The sequence below is a fragment of the Calonectris borealis genome, chromosome 3, assembly GCF_964195595.1.
Source record: "Calonectris borealis chromosome 3, bCalBor7.hap1.2, whole genome shotgun sequence".
Taxonomy (NCBI): Eukaryota; Metazoa; Chordata; class Aves; order Procellariiformes; family Procellariidae; genus Calonectris; species Calonectris borealis.
Genome location: NC_134314.1, coordinates 128,910,714 through 128,936,616, shown reverse-complemented (window position 1 = coordinate 128,936,616; position 25,903 = coordinate 128,910,714). Strand labels below are relative to the sequence as shown.

General features: G+C 49.0%; 1 protein-coding gene across 3 annotated transcripts in view; it reads right to left on the bottom strand.

The window, feature by feature from the left end:
• The window catches only part of SLC24A3 (solute carrier family 24 member 3), a 172,259-nt gene that overhangs the window by 27,563 nt on the left and 118,793 nt on the right, over positions 1-25,903 (bottom strand). For all 3 annotated transcript variants that reach the window (XM_075147904.1, XM_075147902.1, XM_075147903.1), the window contains 2 exons: positions 24,829-24,932; positions 3,616-3,690 (listed from right to left, as the gene is read on the bottom strand). In XM_075147904.1, coding sequence (XP_075004005.1) covers positions 3,616-3,690; positions 24,829-24,932 — 179 coding nt within the window. The remainder of the gene's footprint in view (positions 1-3,615; positions 3,691-24,828; positions 24,933-25,903) is intronic.

The window sequence follows — 25,903 nt, the reverse complement described above, 5'->3', positions numbered from 1 at the left end:
CGCCCGGCCCGTGCTGCAGCGGGAGGGCCGGCCAGGCCGCCCGGCCCGTGCTGCAGCGGGAGGGCCGGCCAGGCCGCCCGGCCCGTGCTGCAGCGGGAGGGCCGGCCAGGCCGCCCGGCCCGTGCTGCAGCGGGAGGGCCGGCCAGGCCGCCTGGCCTGTGCGCAGAGCGCTGGGGAGGGCCGGCCCTTCATGGCAGCATGGGGCCTCTCTGGGAGGCTGGAGCTGGGGTTGCACACAGCAACCTGCAGCGGCCTGGGCAGCCGCTCCACCCTGTCAGCCTCGGCGAGGAGCCTGCTTTCCATTCGGTCCTTCCAGAGCACCTGCTTTCAGCTCCACGCCGTGCGGAGAGGCAGAAGTGCCGTACTTGCACTAGGGAAACGCACTGATGGCAGCGCACCAGAGGAAAGGCAGGGGAAGGGAACGAGCCGCTGAACGCGCAGTGGAACACTTCCCTTCGGCTACATAGCCTGTAAATAGCAACCCCTGCGTGACAGCCAGCACCAAGCAATAGTTACGTCGGTTACTGGAAGAAAACGACCACAAAACGTTATGCGTGTTTGAAGTTACAGCTCCCACTCACCGTGATCTGATCTGACAAGGCCTGTTTTAGGTTACAGTGCCTTGGTGCGATGGGACATGAAAGCGTGTGCATTGACCTTTGTGATTAAAAATAGCACCCATCCCACTTTTGTCACTAATGACTCTGACCATGTCCCTTCAAGTTAAGATACATAGGCATCTTTTTCCTTTCAAGGGAAATAAGGAGTAACAGTTTTGCCAAGCTCTACAAGAAGACAAGGTAGCTTTGGAATATTAAGATTAAAAAAGAAATCGCAGGGCTGAATCAAGGTTAGGTAAGTATGGTAAGTGCGGTTTATCCACTTCTAATCTCTGTTATTTAGAGTTCACTCATTCTTATCAAATGGCCTGGAGCACCAAACAGGTGAGTTTATACTGCTTTGCTGTTTATTACTGCAGCACTGCAATTCCTTTGCTAGTGGAAATGGAAGAGACAAAGTCACATTGATTTACCCGGCAGAATATCAAGCTTTTTAAAGTTGCTGAATCTCAGCGTTGGCAGGAATGTATTTATTTCCCCTCAGGTGTATTTATGATTAGTAAAGACACCAGTGGAGTGCAACTTATAATACAGCACCACAAGCTGCTGTTTATAATACTATGAGAGCCACCTTCTACAAGCAATATCAAGAAAGATGATTGTATTTCAGCTGCAGCGAAATCTCAATGCCTTGATATGGCAGATTATCCCTATATGGCAAAGCACCTTCGAAAATTTAAGGTGCGCAGAAATCTAACAAAGGGGGAACCGCACGCAGGTCACGCTCTGCATGGAGCCTGTGGCTTCTCTCCCAGCAGAGTCATTGGGGACTGGAGAGTCAGTATTTGAATAACAAGGTGCTGCCACCTAAATTTGATTCTGCCTTAAAAGGATAGGAAAGATCTGAGCCACTGTGAAGCCAGGGGTCCCTGCGTGAGTGAAGGGGAGGGGAAACTTCTTAAACTGACGCAGTGTTTGAAAGGAAAAATCCTCATTTGCCACCAACTGGGGAGCACTACTGCATATAAAAGCGTTGGTAAATCAGCTGGGAGCTAAATCTTTAACCTTTTAAAATGTTTTCCCTTCCTCCCATCTTTCTCTGTTTTTCTCTAACAGGTGTTTAAATGTAATTTGCAGTGATTGCTATGGAGTAACACTGAAGAGAAGTGGGACGCACTCCACATCTCCCAAGCCACAATTAGCCATGTAGTGCTGTAACATGGGAATAAGAGTCCTGGCAATGCCTTCAAGCCTCCACTAATGCCTGGAGTCACACAGTCCTGCTGCCCTGGCTGCGTGAAGGACCTGGAACCTCACAGCTGATAAGATGAGCAGAAGAGTGGGCATACAACTGGAGAGAAGCTAACACGAGGCTTAGGAAAAAAAACCAGTAACCTGATATTATGGGGTACACTCCCAAAAGAAAAGGACTTCTGCAGTTCTGTAATTATGAAGAACAGCTTATACAGAAATAAAGTATAGGAGAAAAGTCTAAAGTATGAGAGAGAGATGACTGTTCAATGAGCCATACAACTTTCTCATTACATAGGATACGTAGCTAGGAATTTCAGGTGGATACAATACAATACAGAATGGTTCTCAATATCCTGAAGCAGCTGACAACCACAAGGATGAACCAGCCATGAAAAAAACCTGCCTTGCCTGGAGAATTTAAAAACCAATGACATATTCAACAGATTTTTAACTTGTCTGCCTCCATGCAATAAATGAAACACCTAATCTAAACAACAGGAGGCTAAATGCCAGGCAGCTGCCCACATCTGTGCTTCCCGTGGAGTAAACTAAGAGAACGCCTGCTAGATGTCTTTAAGCTCGTGCAATGTAATTGATAACAATTAGTGGGTGTGGCCAAGCTTGCTGTTTAGGAACACTTTTCGGTATGAGGTTACTTCAAGCTGTCAAAACAAAAACAAAGAAAGTTTTTTGCTTTGCAGCTCATTCCTAATAATTACATAGAAAAGTTATTTCTCATCAGGTGCAAAAAGGCTGACCTTGCAGTGTGGGAATAAACGTATAAACAGGTTGAGGCAAACCCTCTGTTTGAGATTAGACAGATATAGGCCTTTGCACCTACAGAATAGGTGTAGTATACAGGCATGTGCAGAATGAAGGCAAAACAAAACACACTGCTGAAACCGCAACTAATAAAAGTAGCACAAACTTCAGCAATGCAAGCGTTCATCTTCTGACTCTAAAGTTCCCTTCTTGCTTACACATGGAAGTTAACCTCACAAAATCACTCTTCCTTTCTTAGGAAATCTAAGGTCCTAGACTAGGCCGGAAAAAAAAAAAAGGCAACAAAAAAAGCAAAGTAGCAACTGTTACTGGGAAACTCAATTTTTACATTTCCTGACTTTGTCTGGTATTGGTTGCAAAGGTAATGCTAAACTGATGGCAGTGTCTTTATCTAAACACTCATGCTAACATTTTTTCACTGTACAGCCCAATTCTGAGAGATTCGGAGTACTTACTGAGCTTGATGAAAGCTGGAATAGGAGCAGCACTAAGAATTACTGAAACTGTAGCCTTCATTAGAGGATTTGCTGCTAGTAGGCACTGAACAAGACCTGCCCCAATTAAGTGTGGAAAACCTAACTTCTATGTTTTGTAGTTGTTGCGGATCTCTTTCCTCTGGGCAGAAATGCTGCCTCCTTCCAGGTCAGTTAGACGTTTGTTTAGGAAGCCGTGAGGGTCGCTGTCAGGAGAGGACCGACCCACACATCCGCTCCAGAGCTGGTGGTGGGGCTGCAGCACGGGGTTTCAGCTCTGCACCTGCAGCTGCACTGGGCCTGGGGCACCGCACTTCTTCCCAGCTACCGCTCTGGGCTCTCTGAACACTCCTCGATCTCCTACCCTTGGGCCAAGCTTTTCCACAGAACCAGGGAGATTGCAAGTACATTTTCCATGAGCAGAAAACCACGTGACTCCTGGAGCTAGGATCCTAGCTACGAGCCTATGATTTCTTAGCAGGTTCCCTTTACAGGTGGCAGTGGACACGTGGGCTCCCACAGAAGAATAACCTTCAAAAACTTACCACGATGAGTGCAACGACAGACAGTGTATAGTAGATTGAATCTCTCAAGAGACTCCACGACGACAGTGCAACGACCTGAGAAAACAGGCAAAGAGAGGATGTCAGCCAGGCTCTCACCAGCACGACTGCCATGCTAACCCTGCGTGCCGAAGTTAAGCCTGTCATTCTGCGTAAGCTGTCCCCACGCACGCTCGGACACGAAGAGGAGACCCAAGCCAGGAAACGCACTGGCTTTCTGCGTCCGCTTGAGGAACAGCCGCTCGGGAGATGGGGGGATGGCCAAATCTGAAGAGTAAGAGGTCACAGGCAGCAGACAACTTCAATGCAAAGTTGCAGACATGCTAAATCACACCAGCGTTGTCAGAGCCATGGAAAGGGGAATCAAGTCCCAAGTATTTATGGATGACAGAGCAGTCTCCCACGAGCTCAGCAGGCTGTCTGATATCCTTTCCCGCCTGGAATCCCTCCCGGGCACACACCACCGTAGCAGTCCCTCCAGGCTGAGCAGGGCAGGCTGCCGTGGAGGAGGCTGAGAGTGCTGCTGCTGTCAGGGCAGTGGGAAGGGGCTCGGCTTTACCAGCAGGACCCTTCTGTGCCAGCACCGACGCTCAGCAACGAGTGTCTCGATGGAGAATGGTCACAGGAGATGCACAGCCCTGTCGTGTCTCTGGGACAGGACGTGACCACTCCTTCCACCCGCCCCACGGGTCGCATCTGTTTCTTGTGTTAATTTTCCCAACCTGGGACTCCTGCCTTCCTTGAGAGGGGAAACCAGCCTGAAACGCCGAGCAAGAGTGCAAGGTATGCAACGGCCCAGTAGGCAGGGGAGCACCACCAGCCACAGCCCCCAGCTGCTGCCTAGCAATGTGGGTCCTCCCCATCCGTGTCCTACCACCACGCGCCTACATCCACCACGAGAGCAGCTGCGGCCATCTCAGACGCTGGGCTTCCAGGAATTTTAGACTGCTGGATGATGGGCTTGTCCTCGCTAAAAACGTCAGCCTGACCCATGCCGACTCATCCAGGGGAGGATAACTTGGGCAACAGAAGTCGCACTGCAAAACGGGAGTCTGACAGCACAGAGCAGCCAGATCCCCAGCACACTGCTAGCCTGAACCTCGGCAGAGCCACGGCTTCACCCACCACACTGACAGGTATCATCACTACAGCTCCGTGGGCATCTGCACAGGTTTTGGGACAAATACTCAAGTTAACACTCCAGCAAAGCGTTAAGAACAAAACCCAGGAATTTATATGCAACAGAGGATAAAATGGGATTGCTGTGCAGTTCATTTCACTTGACACCTTCCAAAGCCACGGAAACGAGGAGGAATCGTCACTGTAGGCTGAACGAGCCTGCAATTCAGATCTTAGGAGAAAAAAATATCAGTGAATAAGTTAGCCTTTAGCTTCATTAACAGTATTTAAAAGGGCAGATTAAAAGCAGTCATGTGGCGGTAACATCTTCAGTATGATTATATTCTTTGCAGCCCTAGGAAGTCCCCTCAGGAGAAGCTTCTCCTCAAATCTTTATTTCCTATTTCTGGAGTGCATTTCAAATGCTGTGGGTCACATCCTTCACAGGTGTAAATGACAAGGAGGCAGACGGGAGATGGCTAATTTACCCTGATTTGGATCTGGCCCCTGAATGTACAAATGAATTTTCTGACCACATCCTCCAGTCATGCTTGTGCATGAATTCAGTCAAACAAACAGTAACTTAATTTTCATTTCTACGATATCTAAAAAAAGGTCCTATTTCAGAGTGCCAGCAAAAATAGTTTCTCAGATTTCTCTGCATATTAACTCTTACGATATTGGAATTTTCCAGAACTGCTAGCAAAACAAATGCTGTAGAAAGATACTGACCATTGTACTTAAAAATCTCCACAGCCTCTTAATACTATGGTTTTTTAACGTGGATGTAATTTATGCCCAGTGTAAAGTCTCTTTATGCAACCATTGACATGTAAGAAACTCCTACCTAAAATAAAAAAGCAGGCCTTTAAAGTCCTTGAGTCAGATTAGATTTATACCAGCTGACAATACATTTCAATGCATGTAGGGATAGATGAATGGAGATGCTTTATGATGGAAATTTCCAGATGTAGAAACCTGGAGTCGGGTTCATAATTCTATTCAGAGATGCGCAATTAAATCTCACATCTTATAGATAGTGGGCCTCTTCATTTTGATTGAGCAATTTTTGTAAGAGAGTTTATAAAATAATTTGACATTATTCCATTTTATGATGCTGCTATGCAAGTCCTATGCACTTTTCTCAGCACGGATGCTGGTGGGGATTTTATAGCTATAAACTTAAGCTCTGCATAATAAAAGTTACAACATTTCTGAAACAAGTGACAAACCCCATATGAAGAGGCTTGCTGGCAACTGTCGCTGTTCTATCTAAAAAACTCTCTCCTGGGTACAGGGGGTGACACCACGCAGCACAGCATACCTGCGGAAGCAAGATGTCCCAGTTACTATCAGTCAGGCTACAATCTCTCCTGTTCTTCGAAATTTTGCAATAACCTTGAAGGGAGTCTGCCATATCTTTTCAGGGAATTTTCCTCAGACACCTGAATGAGCACATTAAGATCCAGATGCTTAAACACAGCACAAAAGTCATAGACCAAGATGCTGTGGGAATCGCGAGGACTCTTGCATTGATTTCGGATTGGATTGAAGGGAACGTGCTCGTGCCTGGGACTTGTACAGGCTGCTCACATTTCACAGACATCCTAGTAGGGCTCTCTGATGCAGTAACTACGGGGCAATTAAATCTCATCTCTCCTTAGGGCATGAGTCATTTAACTGAAGTCTTTGAACCATTTGATCACTGGCAAGAACAGTCTGATATAGGAAAGCCATGCACATAAGGCAACCATGCACTGAGGGTAAAAGCAGCTAATTAGCGCTGAGGGAAATGGCAGTACTTTCAGCCTGCTGACAAGAATCGTGTAGTCTAGTTGTAACTGCCGAGACCTCGAATGCCTACGTTGTGCCATACAGCTTTGCAGCAACCAAGGACTCCACATAAATCTTAATGCGCTGGAAACCACTTAAATTACAGTTTAACAGACTAAGGCAGAAAGGAACTCGGGGAAGCAATCAGCTTGGGTAAAAACATGATCAAATTTGAGTTTTAAATTAGCAATACTGCAGCCCAGCAGAGAGCTGGTTCTTTGGGAGCTGAGCATAAGGAGGCAACTGTAAAACCACTGGTTGCCAGGTTACACGTTTCTTCTCTTCGAAGGAACCACCCGAAATTCAAACCCCAGACAAGTGACCATTAGCCCTCTCTTGACTACCACGCTGGGGACTGAATCGGGCAGCCCCAGAGCCGAAAGGACGACCTCTTTAGTCCAGGCTTAAACGAGAGCAACCCGCGACGAGGCCGACAGATAGTGCACGCTATCTGAATGATGCCGCAGCATCGCTCCTATGGGTAAACCGACCCATGTTAGATATTCGGTTTCTCATTGGTAAACTTTCACCCTGCAGACTCTTATGTATAACATTTACTACTCAGAATGATTATTTCCCGTTTTGAAGGGCTGGAGAGCAGAGAAATCAACATTTTATCAGTTCCAGTTTGATTTCTGCGGTTCTTAACTCCTGAAGCAGCGGCCCCGTGCAGCACGCACAAGCTCCTCCATCCAGCGCACACACGGAGGATGGAAGTTCTTCTCCCATCCGAAGAGACCTGACAGCAGAGGCCAGCCAGCCAGCTCTTTTAAAGCCTGCTACTCGCCCGCTCTCCCCATTACGAGAGAATGAAGCGTGCGATACGGAACACGGCTGCTGCTACCTTAGTAAGGATGTTTGCGCTGCTGCTGCCAACAAAGGCGCAAGGCAGTCCAGAGGGGTATGTGCAGCTGGATATTTTCTCTGCTCAACTTTCCAGGGGAAGCATGTCGAACGTTATCTAAGCACATCCACGTTCTTCAGGGATCTTTTTCACTCTGAATTTTTCCAGGGCTTTTCCTCCTCGCATGGCCCGCTCTTTGCTTGACATTCTTGGGTTGAATCATCAGCTACAAACACTGCCTGGAAATACTAGGCTTGGGAAGCAATCTTCCTGATCTTGTTCCTCTGTTACCCTCTGGCACAGAGGGTCTAGATTTTCAGGTATTAAGAGCTAATAACTTAATTGGTTAATGTGGAGAGGCAGGAATGCTTGGGCGAGGATGCCAAAAGATTAAAGACAATCCCCGCAGCGGTTAGCCTTAAGGCTGTACAGAGACCAGCAGAGATGCGCCGACAGCGAATCCACCGTTCAGTGCCTCACAGCTGGAAGCATCTCCTTCCCGGCTGACGTGCACGCGGTGTTGTGGACTCCTCGTGTGTAGTTTGGTTCACTGATGTTAGATCTTGACAGAAAGACTGCTATTCAGCAGAATGTATTTTTGGGCAAAGATGAACATTTCTCATGAGTTTTAAAGGGAAGTGGTAGAACGTCTCTAATTCATTAGACGTAGTTTTAATACAAACGTAGCTCGTACAGCACTGCACCACAAGCAAATGTTCCTTGGTGACTGACCATGGCCGCTATTTTGGGTAGGCCTTCAGCGCAGCTCTGGGGTCCAAGGGTGCTTCCAAACTGATCACCGTTCTGCAGTTTTACTCCACGAAGTTTGAATGAGGCTGTACTGAGAGCCACAAAGCTCTTTTCTGGAGAAGCAGCTTTTCCTTTTAACGGTCAGCTACAGCCTGAAAGATGACCGTAAACTGAGACAGCCTTACCTGGCAATGCTGCAAGACAGGTTAAGAAAACAGGCAGCAAACAGAAGCCCCTTTTCCCTGCTGCTGTCTTTCCCCCTCCTCGGAGATGGGAAGTCAAGGGAATACGTACCGCTGCCAGGCTCTGCTAGGCTGGGGAGGAGAGGAGCAGGCAGGCAACGGGGTAGTTTCACAGCAGATGCTGCTCCCTCAAGTTTTCATTCAATACGTTTAAATTCTCATTAAGGGCTTCTCAAAAGGCATCCAGAAGCAGAGAACCTGGGTCAGTCTTCACGCTGCCCCTCTTTGATGTGGACTGCGCAGAAGCAATTAGGGAAGCTCTCACATCACCCTAACGGCGGCTGGGATCTGGTTTTTGAATGCTCGTCTGTGCTGACTGACAAAACTCTTGCCCACTGCGATACCTTGCAGGCACCCTAAAACATCACAACCAGCTGGCAGCGTGCTGTGGAGCCTCTTCGATCAGCCCAGCAAGACACACAGTGGGAACCTCCTCGCGTGCTACGCCTGGTTTGCAGGAGCTACCCTCGGAGCCGAGGGGCGGCTGTTAAAGCCTGGTGGGGTCCCCTCCCAGAAGGTGTTGTTTTCCAACACCACCTTGTTGTTCAGCAAATCCTTGACACAACTCTAAATCAGCCCTGCGATAATAATAGGATCTCGTGTCAAAGCAAGGTAAATGACTACCTGTTGGCCAATGTTACAGCCAGTAGTGAACTCGGGTGGAGATCGGGGACAGATTTTCAGGGAAATCAGACTGGCAGTGGTTTGTAGTTAATGCATGTCTTATGCATTTGGAATTATACAAAAATAAAAAGGGCTCTACCTCAGGTACCAGCTCTCTCTCTCCCTGAAGACGATGGGAAGGTGAAATCCAGCAGCACTTTACTTCCTCGTGGTTTGCAGAATTCAGTCCCCAGCAAAGCCCTGTTTTTCACCTCGCAGCAACCAAACCCAAGCACTGCTGCAACCCACTGAAGAGAGACAGGTCACAGCAGAGCCTATCAGCTGAAGTATCTGAGCCCAGCTGAAGAGAACGAGGAAGGGAGAAGCTTCAGGGTGCGCACATGTTTTGCTGTTCGCCCATCCAGATGCAACACATGCATAGTTCCAGAATGCGGTAGTGATACCGCTTAGTATTGTGTGGATCCCAGTCCCTCCTCTGCCCAAACACGACCCCAGTAACAACCAAAACAGCATTCATTTAAAGAGAGCCTGCTCTCACAGCCTACCATCGCTCCAGTGGGTCGAGAGTCTGAGGAAGAGAATTACCTACAGTCCACTATGAAATCTTCACTTACTGATGGGTTTCGTTGTCATTAACTGCATTGGTAATAACAGTGATAATAGTTGAGGTTTAATTTTACTTGCTCTGCATGAGTATAAATGGCAGATGCCTTAGCAATAAACATCATTATTGGATCTTAATGACCTTATGCAAATCCAACCAATCATCCTGAACTCACAGCTGCTCAGCCAAGCCAAGCAGAAAATTAAAATATCTTCCATGAAATGACTGAGACACTTTCTCCACCAGGTACTTGGGAGAGAGGGAAATGACTTGACTGGACACAGCAAGACCTGCCTACAAGGACGGATCCTTTAAGCCAGACATTTATGTTAAAGATAGAACTGTGCTTCATTTGCAAAATTAAAGTTATGAGCAGTTTGTCATCTCTGTCAGTGCTGGGTAGAAATAAGAAGAAAAACTACTTCACCATGCTCAGGTAAAATTTAACAGGTTCCACTGCCTTTTATTTGGTTAAATACAGTCTCAGGATCATTCAAATCTGAAAAGTCAGCGCAGTTAAGGAGGTACGTATATGAAGGAGACAGAAATAAAGGGATTCTTACAGTTCCTACAGAGGGTGGCACCTAAAAACCACAGAGCTTTTTTGGAATAGGAACAACCCTCTGGGGCAGTTCCTCGAAGCCCTTACATCGTTACAGAGACTGGCACCAACTCGCCGGGGCTGCTGTCCCACAGAGATGGTGTCTGTCGCTCAGACAGAGCTCTCCTGCAAGAGAGCCCTGGCGTCTCCCCGGGCAGGAACACCTCGCAGGGGCGGACGCCGGCAGCGCCCAACCGCTCTCCGCAGATAAGCCACCAAGCTTCCTCCAGCGCGAGCGCCGGGTCCCGCTCCTGCGCGTCTGTGCGTGGATATACGTGCAGTTGAGGGGTTGCTCCCGCACGTGGGGCGATGGCAGGCAAGTCTCTGAGCCGTTGGAAACTGGTCCAGGACCAGACTCGGTGGCTGACCGCGGGGTCAGCTCACGCCTCCAGGGACAACTTGCGAGTGGGCTGCGAGCCAGACGAACCACTGGGCTGGTGGCCGCAGCGACTGCTCTGCACAGCCCACACCTTGAGGGACCCTCTCCTGTCCCACGACCAACGCACCGAGCTGAAACGCCCCTCATAAGACAGCAGCCTAAGCCGGAGAACTTAAAAAGACCCCTCAAAAAATTCTGTGCTACTCTGGCATCCGTCAATCTGTATGAAAAGCAAGAAAAGCCAAATTCTTTCTGCCTGTCCTGACAGCAGCCTGGGAAATCCTGACTTCTGCGAAGCCGAAAATCCCTGATTGCCTTTGGTGAACCCGTCAAGGGCCTCGCTCTCCGGGACAGCCCTGACAGGGCCTGATCTCTCAGGGCTTCTTAACTTCCCTCAACAAGCACAGGCTCTGCCTTTAACTTTGCTGTTTATTATTTTAAGAACTCCCTGCTCAGCTCAGGGAATTACAAGGAACCTGCCACCTGCCTGCTCATCCTTGCTGGTCGTGATATCAATGAAGCATCATATATTAATGTCAGAGATGTACTGAGTTTGTCCTGACAGGCAGCAGCAGAACAGAAAGTAAAATTCAGCTCTCCTGAGCTGTTCTGTTTTCAGCTTCAAATACCATAAAAGTGACCAAGACTAAGTTTAAAGTCAGTCAATACTTCTGCGGGTAAGTCCCAAGAATATGCAAGTGCATCTCCCAGATACGTGGGGCTTCCACCCTCTGGTTATTTAGGGAGCTATAGTGAAGCATCTTGGGGGGAAAAAAAAAAATCACTTGTGCCAGGATGGAAAGGTAAATGTGGCAGAATGCATGAGCTTGCTGCAATACAGACAGTGGGAGCCCTAATCGCTTTCTCTTACACCGATTTAGCTCCACGGATTTGCTTCAGAGTAACGTAGAGTGAAGTCTGGCTCTGTGCCTTTTTAAAATCTATTTTAAATTCAGGAGTGATTTACTGAGAGTGCTTTCTGGGTTGGAGGGGCCTAGTTTGTTTTGCTTTCTTTTATCTTACACTTTATGTTTAAATAGTTGTTCCCAGAATGAAGTTACTGACAGCGACATTGAGAAGATGAGACTACAGTCAGGCTAATGCCCAGCAGCCCTGCGGTCCCGGTCCCTGCTAGCGCTGCCTTACCTGCATTCACCCCTGTCTTAGCTTGGGCTGTAGGGCCACCTATGACTTCCAGCAAGAGGCCGCTGCAGAGCTCAGCACCTTTCCTGGCAGACACATCCACATCCACACTGAAGAAGGGAGCGAGCCTGGAGGGTGAGGTGTTCACCCCGCCTGAAGCAATGCAGTCCTTGCTCTGCCCCCAGCCCTACGGCCTAAGGGCGTGTGAGTTAATGAAGCACCCTCCCTTCCCTGTGCAGGAGATACAAGGATTTTTTCACCTAGAAGCACTGGAGAATAAATGCATGTGGGACTGCACGGGGCTGAAATCCTTCAGAAATGGGGGACCCACAAATATCAGAGATACACAGTTACTGAGCTGTTGCACCACGTTCATTCCTCACTCATACCCACCCTGTTCGCATGCAACTCTGTTTTGACAGATTTTCTCTCTGTTTAGCTCTTTTTTGCCCTAGCTTTAATCAGCTTACCAGCATCCACCTGTTTTTTTGCTGCTGCAAACCATTCATTAGCCTGCGCAGAAGTACTTGGAGGTCTCATTTTCACCAGCATCATTCCCACAGCAAAACACGGGGTTGTGCCTGAGCTAAGAGACATGGGCTAGAAATCCCATATCCAGGTCTTGGTACAGTTTAGAGGGTGGTGAGTTCCTGGTGGGACTTTGACCCACGCCATAATTCAGACACAGAATCAGCCAGCAGGATCTCAGAGGCTCCCCATCGGTCCTCAAACATCGGAGGCTCCCAGCCCTCACCAGTGGGATGTTCTTCCTGGCGTCTCAATTGCATCTTCCTGGCTGCAGCCTTCATCCAGGTCTGAAGTCTGCCACGTGGCTTCTGGCCACATCCCCCCCACTACTGCCCTTCTGGGGATGCCGCTGCATTTCACACCTTCCCTGCGGTCACTTCTGCGCAACCAAATCTCCTTCACCTGCTTAGTAAAATGTCCCCGGCACCAGGCTCACAATCCCTCCTGTCACTGAAGACATGCCAGAAGGGACCGCAGTGTTTCCGCCGGCTCCAGCCGGCGCCGCGGCAGCCCCCCGGGGATGCAGGCAGGTCGGGGGCAGGACCTCCCTGTCGCAAGGCAGCCCGCAGCACCTGGCAGTGCTCGGCCGCCAGGAAAGAGAGCAAAGGGAGCGCTAAAGGTGATGTCTGTGATTCAGAGGCTGCAGATTTTGTGCCGTTTGAAAAGGTCATGACCAAGCAGAAGGTGGGGAATAGCAACTGCATGTTTAATATTCTGCACACGCCTTCTCCCTCTCTCGCTGTTAAGTGTATCCGTCCTATAGCAACTGTAATGAAGATACAAGGCAGGAAGGAATTTCTTAAGATAATTACTGCCATCTTCCAGCAGTGTTTACAGAGAGGAACTGCCTGACCATCAGGACCTGCAAGTTAGTCTTCACAAAACTTCCCTTGTTTTAAGCACTATTACATCCTACCTGCAATGGGCAAATCAGTCAGTCAGAAGCTAGTGATCATTAGCTGCAGATCAAAGACAGCAGGGACCACAGGGAATACTTTTCCCCATCGCTGCTCCTCCAGTGATCACCTCCCAGACTCAGACATGAACCTGTGAGTCAATCACGCTTACTCCCGCTTTATGGTCCCTGGAGGGGACAGAAACACCGGTGAGAGCAAGGTCCAGACACCTCTGGATGCTCTGCGAGGAGCTGGGGTCAGAGAGCTGCGGAGCCATGAGAAACGGCACCAAAGGGAAGGCTCTCCGTGCTGGCTGGGACAGCCCCTGCTCCGGCCGGGACAGCCCCACGGCGCAGGTGAAGGGCCGGCGCGGCTGGCTGCCAAACCGCCAGGCAAACGCATGAGGGACAGCAGGAGTCCCTGATCCCACGTCCCCCCTCGCATGCTGAACCACCCTGCATCGGCTGAAATCTTCGACAGATTTCTGCACGGAAAGCCGCCGCTGCCCGTGCAGCCTTCCTGGAAAGCCCGCAGGCAGGCGACGTCAGCCGAAGGCTCCTGTGCTGGGACTAACAGCGCAGTAGGATGCCCTGGACCGAATGCGAGGGAGCAGACGGAGACGCTCCCTTCTCTACCCCTCGGTGATGCCTCCCTGCTGGGGTCACGGCTGTCCCAGCGTCCCGGGACACTACAAGTATCCAGCTCAGTCCCCTGACCACAATCTTGACTGGGTACCTCCTGGCAAAGCCCCGCCATGTAGCGTGTGGGCTTGCCCGGGGCTCCCACCAATACCAAACACCCCTCCCAGCTGAACTTAAGTGAAACAAAGGATGAGCACGGGTCAGGCCAAAAAAAATCCAGGCCTTAAAATACATGTCTCTCTAAGCCAGTAATTGCCGAGCAGCTCTGACCTAATGGACTCACTGGGAGGAAAGCTTCCTTCCAATTACCAGCCTCCTAATTTTACCACTGGTTAGCCGTTCTCTGCAGAGTTCAACCGTCACTCCGGCTCCCGGTTTGTACATTGCAGACCAACTCAATTTATTATTTCCCCAAGAATATTTGCTTTTTTAAGCAGCTCTTGATATTTTCATTACTGTGGCAGCAATCCATCTCTGTGACATTCTCAGAATGGAAACAGCGGACACTCTCCAAACCTCAGGACAAAGCCAAAAATATTTCCCTGCTCAATTGGTACTCATAATCGTCCATGAGTTATTCAGATCAGCGAGTCTTTTTAGCTCAGATTCCCGCAGAGCCAAGGCAGCAGGACCCTGAAGACCTGCATTTGCAGACGTCTCCTGGACTGCAGGCAATTCTGTGCGGGACTCGCAGCAGAATTCAAGGACAGCTGTAGCCATGGCACAGAAAGGCGTGCGCAGGGTAAACATTTCCCAGTCCGCTCAGGCTGGCCAGTCCAGTCCTCGTCAGACATAAAAACAGATTTTGTGATTTCTCTTGCTTTTACACTACAAATGATACAAGAAAAAGCCCTACCAATGGTAACGCCACAGTATTGATCTGTATGTGAATTTTGACAGAGAAAACTTGACCTCAAATGGTGACAGTGTTTAATGGCAATTAGACTTGTTTTGATGCTGATAGGAATCCATTTTCAACTCTTCTGATTGCCTCCCCTATTTGCATCCTACTATTGAATGTAACTCTGTGAAGAAGGTTTTGAAATGCTAATATAAAAAACTTGCAGCAAATTCTACGATGGCCAGACCAGTCCTGGACCATTCACCATCCAGACAGCAATCCTGGCACCCGATCTGCTCATTACACCAGTCCCCATCACATCTTCCTGAAGCCAAAGACGGCCTTCTATCGGTACCGCCACGTTGTCCCCAGGCCTGAGAGGAGCTTCCTACAAACACCTCACCAATGCCAAACCCCTCCTGTGCCCACACAGCCCACGAATCCCTCGCTACGTGTTCAGCAGCTGGCTTGCTGCCTCCACATCGCTGCTCCCTCCGCCACGGCTTCCTTGTGCCTTCCCGTCTGCCCGCTCGTGTTGCCTCCCGTCGTACGCTCTGGTAACAGCCTTCAGGCTCAGAGCTGTCTTCTGGCTCTGTATTTGCCTGACGCGCAGTACCGTGGAGTTTCAGTCCACAGCTGAGACTGCTAGGTGCTACCACAACAGCAACCAGGACCTCAGGAGGAACAAAAAACAATCACCAGTAAGTTCAGTCCCGCTGACCTCACTGTGCGGTTTCTGGTTCGACTCAGGTGCAGATGCCAGGCCCCTGCCACCACGACGTCTAGGCTTGTGTGCCTCACCGGACAGAAATGGTGCGCGCGGCCCGGCTTCAAGCTAAACATTTATTAGCCACTTTGCTAAACTAGTGCCCAGTGTGGGAATGCTGATTTCATGCATGCTGCTGGCCTAGTTCTGGGAAATAAAGTTACTTCGGGAATGACAAAACGCTTGTAGAGCGCGTCAGACCTCTCCAAAAGGAGACCGAAAGGGTTATGGTGTAACAGGTACCTCTGACTGAGCTTATTCACCACGCACAGGTTGGTGCTGTGGAGCAGCAGCGTGGAGACAAGGCATGAGGCTCTCAGAGAACAGAACAAAGTCACCTTCAGTGTTTTCTGGTTAAGAGACTGCGTGGTTAACACAAACCACGTTTGCTTGCACAAGGGCTACAAATTTGCTATAAATCCGCAAGTCCCCGACTCCCAAGATAACACCACTTGTGTTAAAGGGGGAGCTGGAAAGGAATCTAATCTGCTGTATCACTCGGAGTCGCTCTGCTGTCTGCCAGTGCCAAACATCCCAGAGGGAAAACACCAGGGAAAAGGAACTCTGCTGCTTTTACAGCGGGCGAACACCCTCCCTGATTGCTCCGATAAAACACAAAGAAGGATGCGAGAGGCGGAGAAGCCCGGGAGCAGCAGGGAAGGGAGCCGCGGCAGCAGGTAACTTCTGCTGCTGGCCCAGCGGCTGGGAGCACCTCTTTATTCTGGGGGTGCGCAAGGACTTTACCAGGGCATACAGAACGGCTGCAGCCTCTCAACTGGGAGGACCCTTGGGCAGCACCTCCATATTAACTGACGCCTCTCTGTCCTGAAATCCACCGCCATCCTTCTGCCCTGTCTGCAGTCGAAGCTGCTGACTGCTTGCCTGACTTTCTACAGGACCGGGAACGACACCGCCAGCACCCTCCCGCTGCTCTTCCCAGACTCGGGGTTTCGCCTACGCAGGGCCATGCCAGCAGCTCTGTGTTCCCACCAGGACCGCAGCCTTGACTTCTGGGACAGAGGTTCTGTCTTCAGCGGAAGTCTCAGTGCTGGATCCTTGCCTGGCTTATTTCTCTCTCCCTTTCTTGCTTTCAAGTCCGCAAGACACTTCTACCAGCGAAAGACCAGGCCCACAGTCACTAGAAAATGTTGCCAGCACAAAAACACGTTGTGCCCCGGACTACAGGGGCAGCGTACGGTCCCAACAGTTGGCACTAAGCTCTCCTTAAACTACTTCTCCACAGTTTTACATGTTTTCCACTGATGGTCGCAGACCAATGAAGAAAAAAAACAACATTCCAACTCTCCCCTCCCAAAACTCCTCCACAATCCAGAAGAAGGAAAAAAAAAAAGCTCATGAACACAATCATAAAGCCAAAGGTCAGTAATGACTCCAGTCTGAATTACTTGTCAGTGAAATTAAAGCTTAAAAGATTAAGACGCACGCAAGCTGACAGAACTAGGTTAAAAATAGATTACAAAAGTCCCAGCCTCTTCAGTAAACAATGTTCCACCTGGTTGTTAAGTCTCTGTTCGGCTTCCTCATCTCAGCTCTTCGCCCTTTGTAACCGATCTCTTAGGTCTGTTTTCGCACAGACAAAACGGGCGCACGTCAGCCGGTGACTCTGAGAGGCGTCCCCGGCTTACAGAAGGGTTTGCCGTGACTTTGACAGAGCAGAGCCTTCTGAATTTAGTTTACTCCCTCAGGTAAAAGGATACCACTGGAGCAGCAGGAGGCCGGTCAGATGGTTAAGGCAGGCCTCTCTTACTCCAGGATATTGAGGAATGACACCTGGCCACCAACTAGACCCTTGACAGAAGAAATAACTGGAAGGGCCTCTAAAAAACCAAGAACATCTCTGGCACAACCCAGCATTCATGGTCCCCTGCTCCACCCTGTCTTGTTCTGGGGAAAGCTGAAATAGAGAAACTAGAACTCCCTTGAAAAACACAGCAGTTATATGGTAATTAACAAATCAATGCAGATGAAAAGTTACTGTTTAACGCTGGAGTGACTTGCAACTCACGGTTATACTGCTTTCACTAACCTCTCTCATCCTCACCGCTCCTGCAGCACTGCAAGAGGCTGCAGTTCAGCGCTGGGTGAGGACAGAGGAGGACTGGACGACATGCCGGAGGGAGCAGCAGAGCTGAAAAGAAGAGGAGAATCTGGACGGGGGAATTTTCAAAACTGAACAAACTCTGCTTGTGCTGGCTTGAATGAGAGCTGAATTAAGCAAGCCTTGACTGCTTCCGAGAATCCCACATCCCTGCCGCTGAGGATGATGAGAGGGCAGTGGACGGAGGGGAGAATTTGTGAAGCACAGACATGAGAGTGAGAGAAGTCAGGACCGAGAGACTGAGCCTTGGAGGGGACCTTGGGCTAGGGTCAGTCTCCCCGTGCACCAGTCATGGATCCGTCACAACGCAGACGGCGCACTCCATGCCTGTATCTCTTCCCGGCTATCCAGCATACATCCCCGTGACACGTCGCTGAACTTAGTTTGAAGGGCTGCATCTGCTACCATTTCATCTCTTGCAGCATTCTCTTACTTTCTCATACCCTCCCTTTGCCAGCAGAAAGCAAAACAGACACAGCAGCTGAATAAACAGTGTTTGGGATACGTGACTTAGCTGTGCAATTGAAAGAATATGCATTAGTGTCACAGGCGTACGGACAACTGAGGAAACACCTACAGACACATCCAACCTGCACTACATCAGCATTTGGGCAATGCGGACAGTTCTTAATGTATTTCCATCTACTGCTTCAAAATTGCACCTACTGCCTCGATGAAATAAGGCAAATCTTCCTCAGTGTGTGTGTGCATGTAAGACATCAGCAGAATATTGCCACAGGATGCAAGAAGAAAGAAGGGAAAGCTTCTAAGGCTCACTGCCACAGCCAAGTGGGCTGCCCTCAGCCATCCACAAGGCTACACTTCATCTATCTCTCTAAATATGCCTTGGTCAGAGATTTCAAAATGCATCAGAGGTTGAGTTAATCAGCTTCCAGAGGCCCAGTTTAAGATATTTTAAAGAGGGATCTGATTTTCAGCGTGTGGATGCTAGTTTAGAAAATCCAGCCTTTGCGGGTGGTTTTGGTTAGGCCATCAAAAACGCAGGCAGCCTGCGTCGATAACCACTTTTTGAAAACTGGTCCTCCTGTGCCAACAATAAAGACCTCAGGAGATTTCCTTGCTCGTATCAGTGAGAAGAGACAGAAATAATAAAAAAAAAAATATCCCTCCAGTCCAGAATCCTCACCGGTGATCCGCAAAGCGTCATCAGCACTAATTGGAAGAGAAAATCAAGTCACTTTCAGGCTACTGAAACACACAGTTCTACTTTTCAGCAACAAACCACGCACAAATATTTTTTATATAATTAGAAACACCTTGGTTTTGAAATTAGTAAGAAGCCCACCAACTCTTAAGGTTCTGATGGGCAGAGGTGTCTCTGACTTTGGATTTGAAACTTTTTCAAATTTTCAGCACTGTTTAAAAACAAACAAGGGAGACAAGGGGTTTGTAATACTTAACACTAACAGAAATGTCTTTATTGTTGCTTAAAGCAATTTTGCTTGCTTGCATTTGTTAATCCTTCCCTAGAGTTTGTAACACGCGCAACTTCAGCTCTGGGCTGGTGCACGACAGCCACGTGGTTCATCTCCGCAGTCTGTTGGCATTACTCAAACCGATTCATTTTCCAGCCCAACTTTGTCCTTTCTGCCTGGGCCACAAAGAGAAAAGGAGCACAATGATACAGTAAAGCTGATTTTCATCTTCATCAATTGGTTTTTAGCATGCGAGCAGCTCTTCAGGAGCGTTACACCACCACCACAGTAAGTGAGGCGTAACAGCAGACGGTATAAACAAGTTGTGTGGCTTTTAGATACCCATCCTGCAAGCAGCCCCGCCTGCAGAAAGGAGTTCGGCTGCGACTGCTTGCAGCACTGGGGCTCTAGCTACCAAGGTGATCAATTCCTTAAAATTTCAACATTAAATACATAAATAAAGAAACGAAGTGGAAGCGTTTCTAATTACTGCCTTGCTTGAGGGCTTCTGGCAGCCTGCTCCCAAGCTATTCCAGACCGAAGCACTGTTCCCTTCGCACAGCACCAGTCCCCACGTGAGCCGGGGCGAGAGACGGGCAGGGCTCAGCCGCCGACCAGCGACACCCGAGCGGGCGCCTGCAGGCAGAGGGGCCGAGATCTCCATGGCTCTGAGCACCGATCTCCAGCACACCCCGAGCGCGGGTGGGGAAGCCTCCTACTCCAAAGGGACAAGCACCGCAGGAATGCGTTGGATCGAGCTGCAGCGTCGCCCGAGAGCTGCTGGGCGCTTGGAGCAAGGAGAGCGCGCGGGCTCGGGGGGCCTCCCGTTTTAGGCTCGCCGTGCTGGGTAAGGGAGCCTTGTTACGGCCCTTCTAATGACTTCAGAGATGCGTCCAGAAGGAAGCCCCTCGCGGTGGCTGCGTCTCTGCTGGGATTACAAAGCAGGGGTGGTGCGGTCCTCTAGCCACGGGCAGAGTAAGGGCAGATGCGTCACCAGCGGGGTGCCCGTGGGGCACACCGAGTCTGCAGCTGGTGGAGGAGATGAAAACAGCAGAAAACGCGACCGCCCTGGCTCTAGAGCAGGCTCCTGTACCTCCAGAGGTGCCTCCCCGGCATGGATAAAGTTAGCGGGAGCAGTCACAAGGAGCCACAGAGCAGAGGAGTGGGGAGAGGAGAAGAGATCTAGACCGCTGTGGGACTGGGGGAAAGCTGGACGCTTGAGAGACAGCTATGGGGTGGATCCCTGATCCGGGGGGAAAATCTGTCTGGAGAAAGCTTTTCTCTCAAGCCTCAAGGAACGGGGAGGGGGTGGGGCTGGGAGACAGATCGAATGGAAGGAAACCTGGAGCATCTGGGTGCTTAGAAGGAACATCATCACACGAGCAAAAGCAAGCACTGAATGTTAGGAGATGAGGTAGGTAAGTCACTTGCTTAATTCAGGTCAAGAACGGTCCTAGGGATGAAGCCAGGGCTCATGACGACAGAGGCGTTTTGTGTGTCCCCTTGCGTAAGGTGGAACGTGAACTGGGACCTACGAGAAGAAAAGGGGCTTATATGGCTAAAGCAGCTGAATGCTCCCAAGGAGAGCTGGGCTGTGGGGACATTGAGATGGCCACTTAAACCGCAGTCAGCCCAGCAAGGAAACCCTTGTGCAATGCTGAGGTGGAGCAGCAGGAGCAGCGGGAGCAGCATCTGGAGCCAGAGGGAGCTGCCCTCTGAACAAAGAACATGCCACAGGATGCTATACATTCAGGGGAAAAAATGGGCCTGTGCCAGCTCTAATTGGCCCCTAAAATGACAAGTTATTCTTTTGTATTTAATCTCTCTGTGCTTTGTTTCCCCACCTTTAAAACAACCCTTCATCTCACAGAGGTTTGGGGAAAATTAATTGTTCATCAACTGCTCAGATACAATAGTGATGAGATCGGCAGAAGTTCAAGAGGAAATTAATAATTCTGCCTCTGGAACAGGGCTTGAATAGAGCCTGGTAAATAAGGCAGAAGGGCACACACAGAACAATGAAGAGAAAACAAAATAATGAATAGCTGCTCATTAAGTGAGCAAAGTCCGTTCTGTGCGCCGAGGGAGGCAGCGACCCTGTGGAGAAACCAGCATGGGATCCTGTAATTAAAGACTGTGTAATAATGCATACACACCAGGGGGGCAAATTAAGGCTGCACAAGGGACCTTAACGCTGCTATTTTCTAACTTTTCAGCGTTTGACTTTCAACCTTAACAATGCTCTTTTAACGCAGTTTTTAGGAGTGTAGTGCCATATAGAGGTATAGGCATCACGCTTTCCTCCTCCAGTTCCAGCAGTGGGCTGACTATTCTGATTTATTCTGAGAAGCGTGCACTTACCAGCCATTAAAGGCTTAGAAAAATAATCAATTAGGGTTGGTGTTCAAGTAAATGCATACCAGCTTTTTGGGGCTGTGGGTTTGTTTCTTTTTTTAAACAAGGTGCATGTGGCCAAACCCAGTATTTTCTTAAGCCAGAGAATAATACATCCAACGTAGCACATACATACGACAACCTAATTTAAAAATAAAACGTATGCTGGAGAGAGCTGGTCAGTATTTTTTAATTCAACCTTTCACCAGTCAAAACCAAACAAACAGACAAAAGGCTTTCTCATGATACCACACAGTGACTGCTCATGGAAATGCTGCAGACGTCCCCTGCAGGTTTTGGTTCTGGGTTTCCCAACCACGGGCAATACAGGACTCCCAAGCACTCTGCCACCAGGCAGCCGTCCGTAATCTCCAGCACAGAGACATCTCCTCCCCCAGCTCCGAGCGGAGCCCCCCAGGAGGGGATGACGCAGCCCTGCCACGGAGTTACGGCTCACTGAGCGCTGCTGCCCGTGCTGCTCTCCATCCACCTCCTGGACTGCCGCTATCTCCAAGCAACCCGGCACCGAACAGCAGCTCGTGCCAGCAGGATCCCAGCATGCTACCACAACTGCAGCTGCAAATTGCCCTCATCGACACATAAAAGCTCCCGCTGGCACACTGCTGCTACTGCTGGCAGGCGTTAGAGGAAAGCAAGAGTGAGATGACCTCCACCCCCCTCTGCAATTCCTCTCGCAGAAATCAGCGGTGTGATCTTCTTGAAATGGTCCCTCCCCTGCTGGAGGCATCCCATGCGTAAAACAGAGGGAACCGAGCGGCAGCCCTTCTTGTCCACCCTGGCGATCGGCAGCAGCCGCCTCCTGAGAGCAGAGCATTCGGCGATGGGTTTTGATGAACACGAAGGCCACAGGAGCATCATCGGGTTGAAACGGCCACAGGCACAGGCTTAATTCTCCGCTTCTCTCAAACCTGACAAACCCGAAAGCCTTCCAGCCTTGAACCGAGATGCCCGAACGTTGCTTTCCAGGACAGGAGTCCCAGAAAACAGGTCTGTGTCCTGACCAGCCTCGGGGGAGGTTCACAGGACAGCAAAGTTTGGCTGGTAAATCCCTGCTCATTGACTCGCTGGTCTCATCTGAACACCAGAGGACTCCAGCTGCTGACTCGGCAGGCCTGAGCTCAAAAGAGAAAATCCTGCTCTGAGCTGGAGCACAGCGAGCAGCCTAACCGACCGCCTGCCTCCAGGCTCACCTGGCCCGTTACAGGGCAACTCACACCTGAGATCCAGGTCCCCAGCAGAACTGAAATCCAACCGCCAACCAAATTTAGCACCTATGTCACTCATCTGTAGAGACATTATTGATAATAAAACCAAATTCCTATTAATGCTAACACAAAACAAAAGATGAATCACACCAGCAAAAGTGAATGACTTTTTGGTGAAGGGTTGGGAGTGGGAAAAACTGAAAAGCACAAACCAAAACAGAGTTTCACCTAGAATATTGGAATTATTGAAACTGAGGTCTCCTACTTGTTCGTTTAAATCATGATTCCACGCAGCGACGTCAATCGTTCCAGTTCTCACCCACCCTCTGTGGGTTAAACTGCAGCAAATGGAGGTTAAGTGACTTGACGAAACCACACACAAATCACTAGCAGAGTCAGGGAAAACGAAGTTGGGACAAATCAGTCCAAATCTCAATTCTTGGCTTGAAAGAGGCTTGCAGACCACGCTTAGGATGACTTACAGCAGCCAATCCCCCGCTTTGAACTTCTGAAAGCTACCACGCCTGGAAAGCTGGAGGCATTTACGAGAGCATTTCGCCTGTGTTGCATCCTTCAGAAACAAACATCTCCCATCTGTAAAAGGTGCCTCGAGAAGACTGACATTCTCCGTCAACCCCCAAACTCTAGCAAACCTTTTCCACTGAAAGCTGTGATGTGTAGCTAGTTTTTTAGCAGGTTTGAGGCATGCAATCAATACCGTGGAGACTAATCAGAAGAATTAGCTCCTCTGCCATCGTGCTAAACAGTTAATCGTCTTCATTTGCTTGAAAAAAGCAACCTGAGCAAGAAATCCTACTGATTACAGGAGAACACCTCTGGGGAACACAGCTTCATGCTCTGGGAAAGCTTTGGTCATTAAAAATTGGCCTGAATCAATTGGGCTTTCACAGTAAGAGTTACAGTAGAACCACTAACACATTGAGCATGTGTAGCTTCCAGCTGCATGCTCCCAAGCAAATCAAGGGAGCTTAGGTGGCTAAAAAGTACCTGTTCTGAAGCCTCCCCATAGTGAAAATGTTCACCTTCATCCTGAAAAACTTAATTGCTAATGCAAACAAAATTGGATTACAAACTTTTCCAGGAAAGCCCAATCTCTCTGCATGCTTTCTCATACTGACCAAGTTATACAGGCCCCTCCTCTTAAGTCCTTCTTCTGGAGCTAGTCATCCTATTGCCCTGTATTGATAACGTTATCCTGCTTCTCCTCGTTATAAGGAGTCTGCACAGTACCATTTCAAAGAACATTTTATGAGATTGTAAAAATATTGGGCAGGTTGGCAAGTGCTAAGGTGAATGCAGATTCAGATATGTAATTGTACAGTCAATCATGTCTGCAATTCAGACAGCAGCTCAGATCTCACAACTTCATTACTTTAATTTCAGATGAATAGCTTGTGGTGTTATAAGTAGTTTAACATGCTGGAGAACAGTCAGAAATTATACTAGGAATGGATAGCCTTACTGCTAGTGAGGAAAAAAGCTGGGGCATCCTTGGGAGTATTCAAAACCTGACTGGACAAGGCCCTGAGCAACCTGATGCAACTTTGAAATTAGCCCTGCTTTGAGCTGGGGGGTCGGGGTGGTGAGGGCTTTGGATCAGAGGCCTCCAGAGGTCCCTTCCCACATAAACCATCTGTGATTCTGGATATAAATAACGCGATAAACTACAGGCAAAGACTGTACCTTTCTCATACAACTTCATAAGTCATGCCAGCCACCAGCAACGTTGCGCCAGCTCAGCACGTGTATCTGAAACTATCTTGCACAAAGGCAGCATCTTTTGTGATGCTCCAGAAGTGTCATCATTCTTCCAGAGGCATTTTGCACGGCTCACCGAAGTCCATTTTTACCAGCCAGAGGCACAGACATTTCCTGGCCCCTTTGGTTTAAAGGCACCAGATACAAACGTCACAATACATTTTTCAATAGCTACCAAGAGGAGGTGTTAAATAACCAACTTTTATTCCTTTGACCACCCACATATCTTGGGCAGCCTAAAAACGCCCGAGTTGACATTTGCTGTTCTGCTTTTCATTTCAAAAATGCAAGAGGAATAGTGTAGGGCCCTATTAAAAAGAACAAAGCCAGAGAAATTTGTGGCAAGGTTGTGAACCTGGCAGCTGATTTCACAGTACAGCCAAGGCACAGGATGAAGCAAGAACTGTTAGGAATCATTAAATGCTCTTACCTGTCCTGCAAAAAGCCCACACACGCCAATAATACAGAGAATGTTAAATACAGCCGAGCCTACGATGGTTCCAACGCCTACATCTCCTTTTGTGATAAAAACACCTGAAAAACAAGTTCAAGGCAAGCTGTGTAAATTGGAAAGAGCAGAATTTTTCCACAAAAAATTGCAGACCTCACACCCCATTAATGAATCTAAAGGCATGTACCAGTTCTGCCACTTTTTCTCATATTTAATGGGGCAACTTGCAGAGAAAGGTACTAGGGTGAATAAAGGTGGCAGAACTTGCTTTCTGAGGGGACTTGGATAGATTGTCTAATGAAAACCCAATACCTTTGACATGTCTAAGTCACCAACCTCCTGGTCTTGCGATCCAACACTATGGCAATACACATCATGAAAGACAGTAAGCTCCGTGGGAGCAGCTGGTGGGACACAAAACTGCAGGAAACTATCTCCCGTAAGACATCCCCTCACCAGCACTCTGCTCTTCCCCATCCCCCCATCCCCCCCGGCTTCATCAGGCAAGTAGAAGCTTGAGCTGGAGCTGATTCAGAGCTGTCTGGCCACTAGCTACTTGCAAGCTGAATGGTGCCTCTCGGGATGAGTTATGGGGCTACGCCACAAGCTCCTTTCAGAGCTCTTCTGTCAAATTTGGTTAAAATTGGCCAACGAGGTTAATGGTGAGGGAGATGGACTGACAGACACATGCATCATGGTACTGCACAAAATTCTTTCCTTAGGAAGTCAGCCTAAAAATAACACTCCCATCTCCTGCTAGCTGTCAGTCTGTTTAAATTCACCACTTGCTTTTAAAGTTCCAACAGTATTTATCCGGCCAGCGTAGTTCAGGTTTTTTTTTTCCACTTAATACTTTTCTCCGAAACATGTTACGCAGAAGCAGTCACCTGCCAAGTGACACTCGGTATCTGGTGGGTTACACCACAGCAAGATCATGATCTGACCGTTAGGGCTCCTCTAAGCTGCCTGAAGGAATCTGGTTTTATTTTCACCCTGCTACTGCACTATCCTCAACTGGAATACAATCCCAACTCGGTCCAATTCAAGTTCCTAC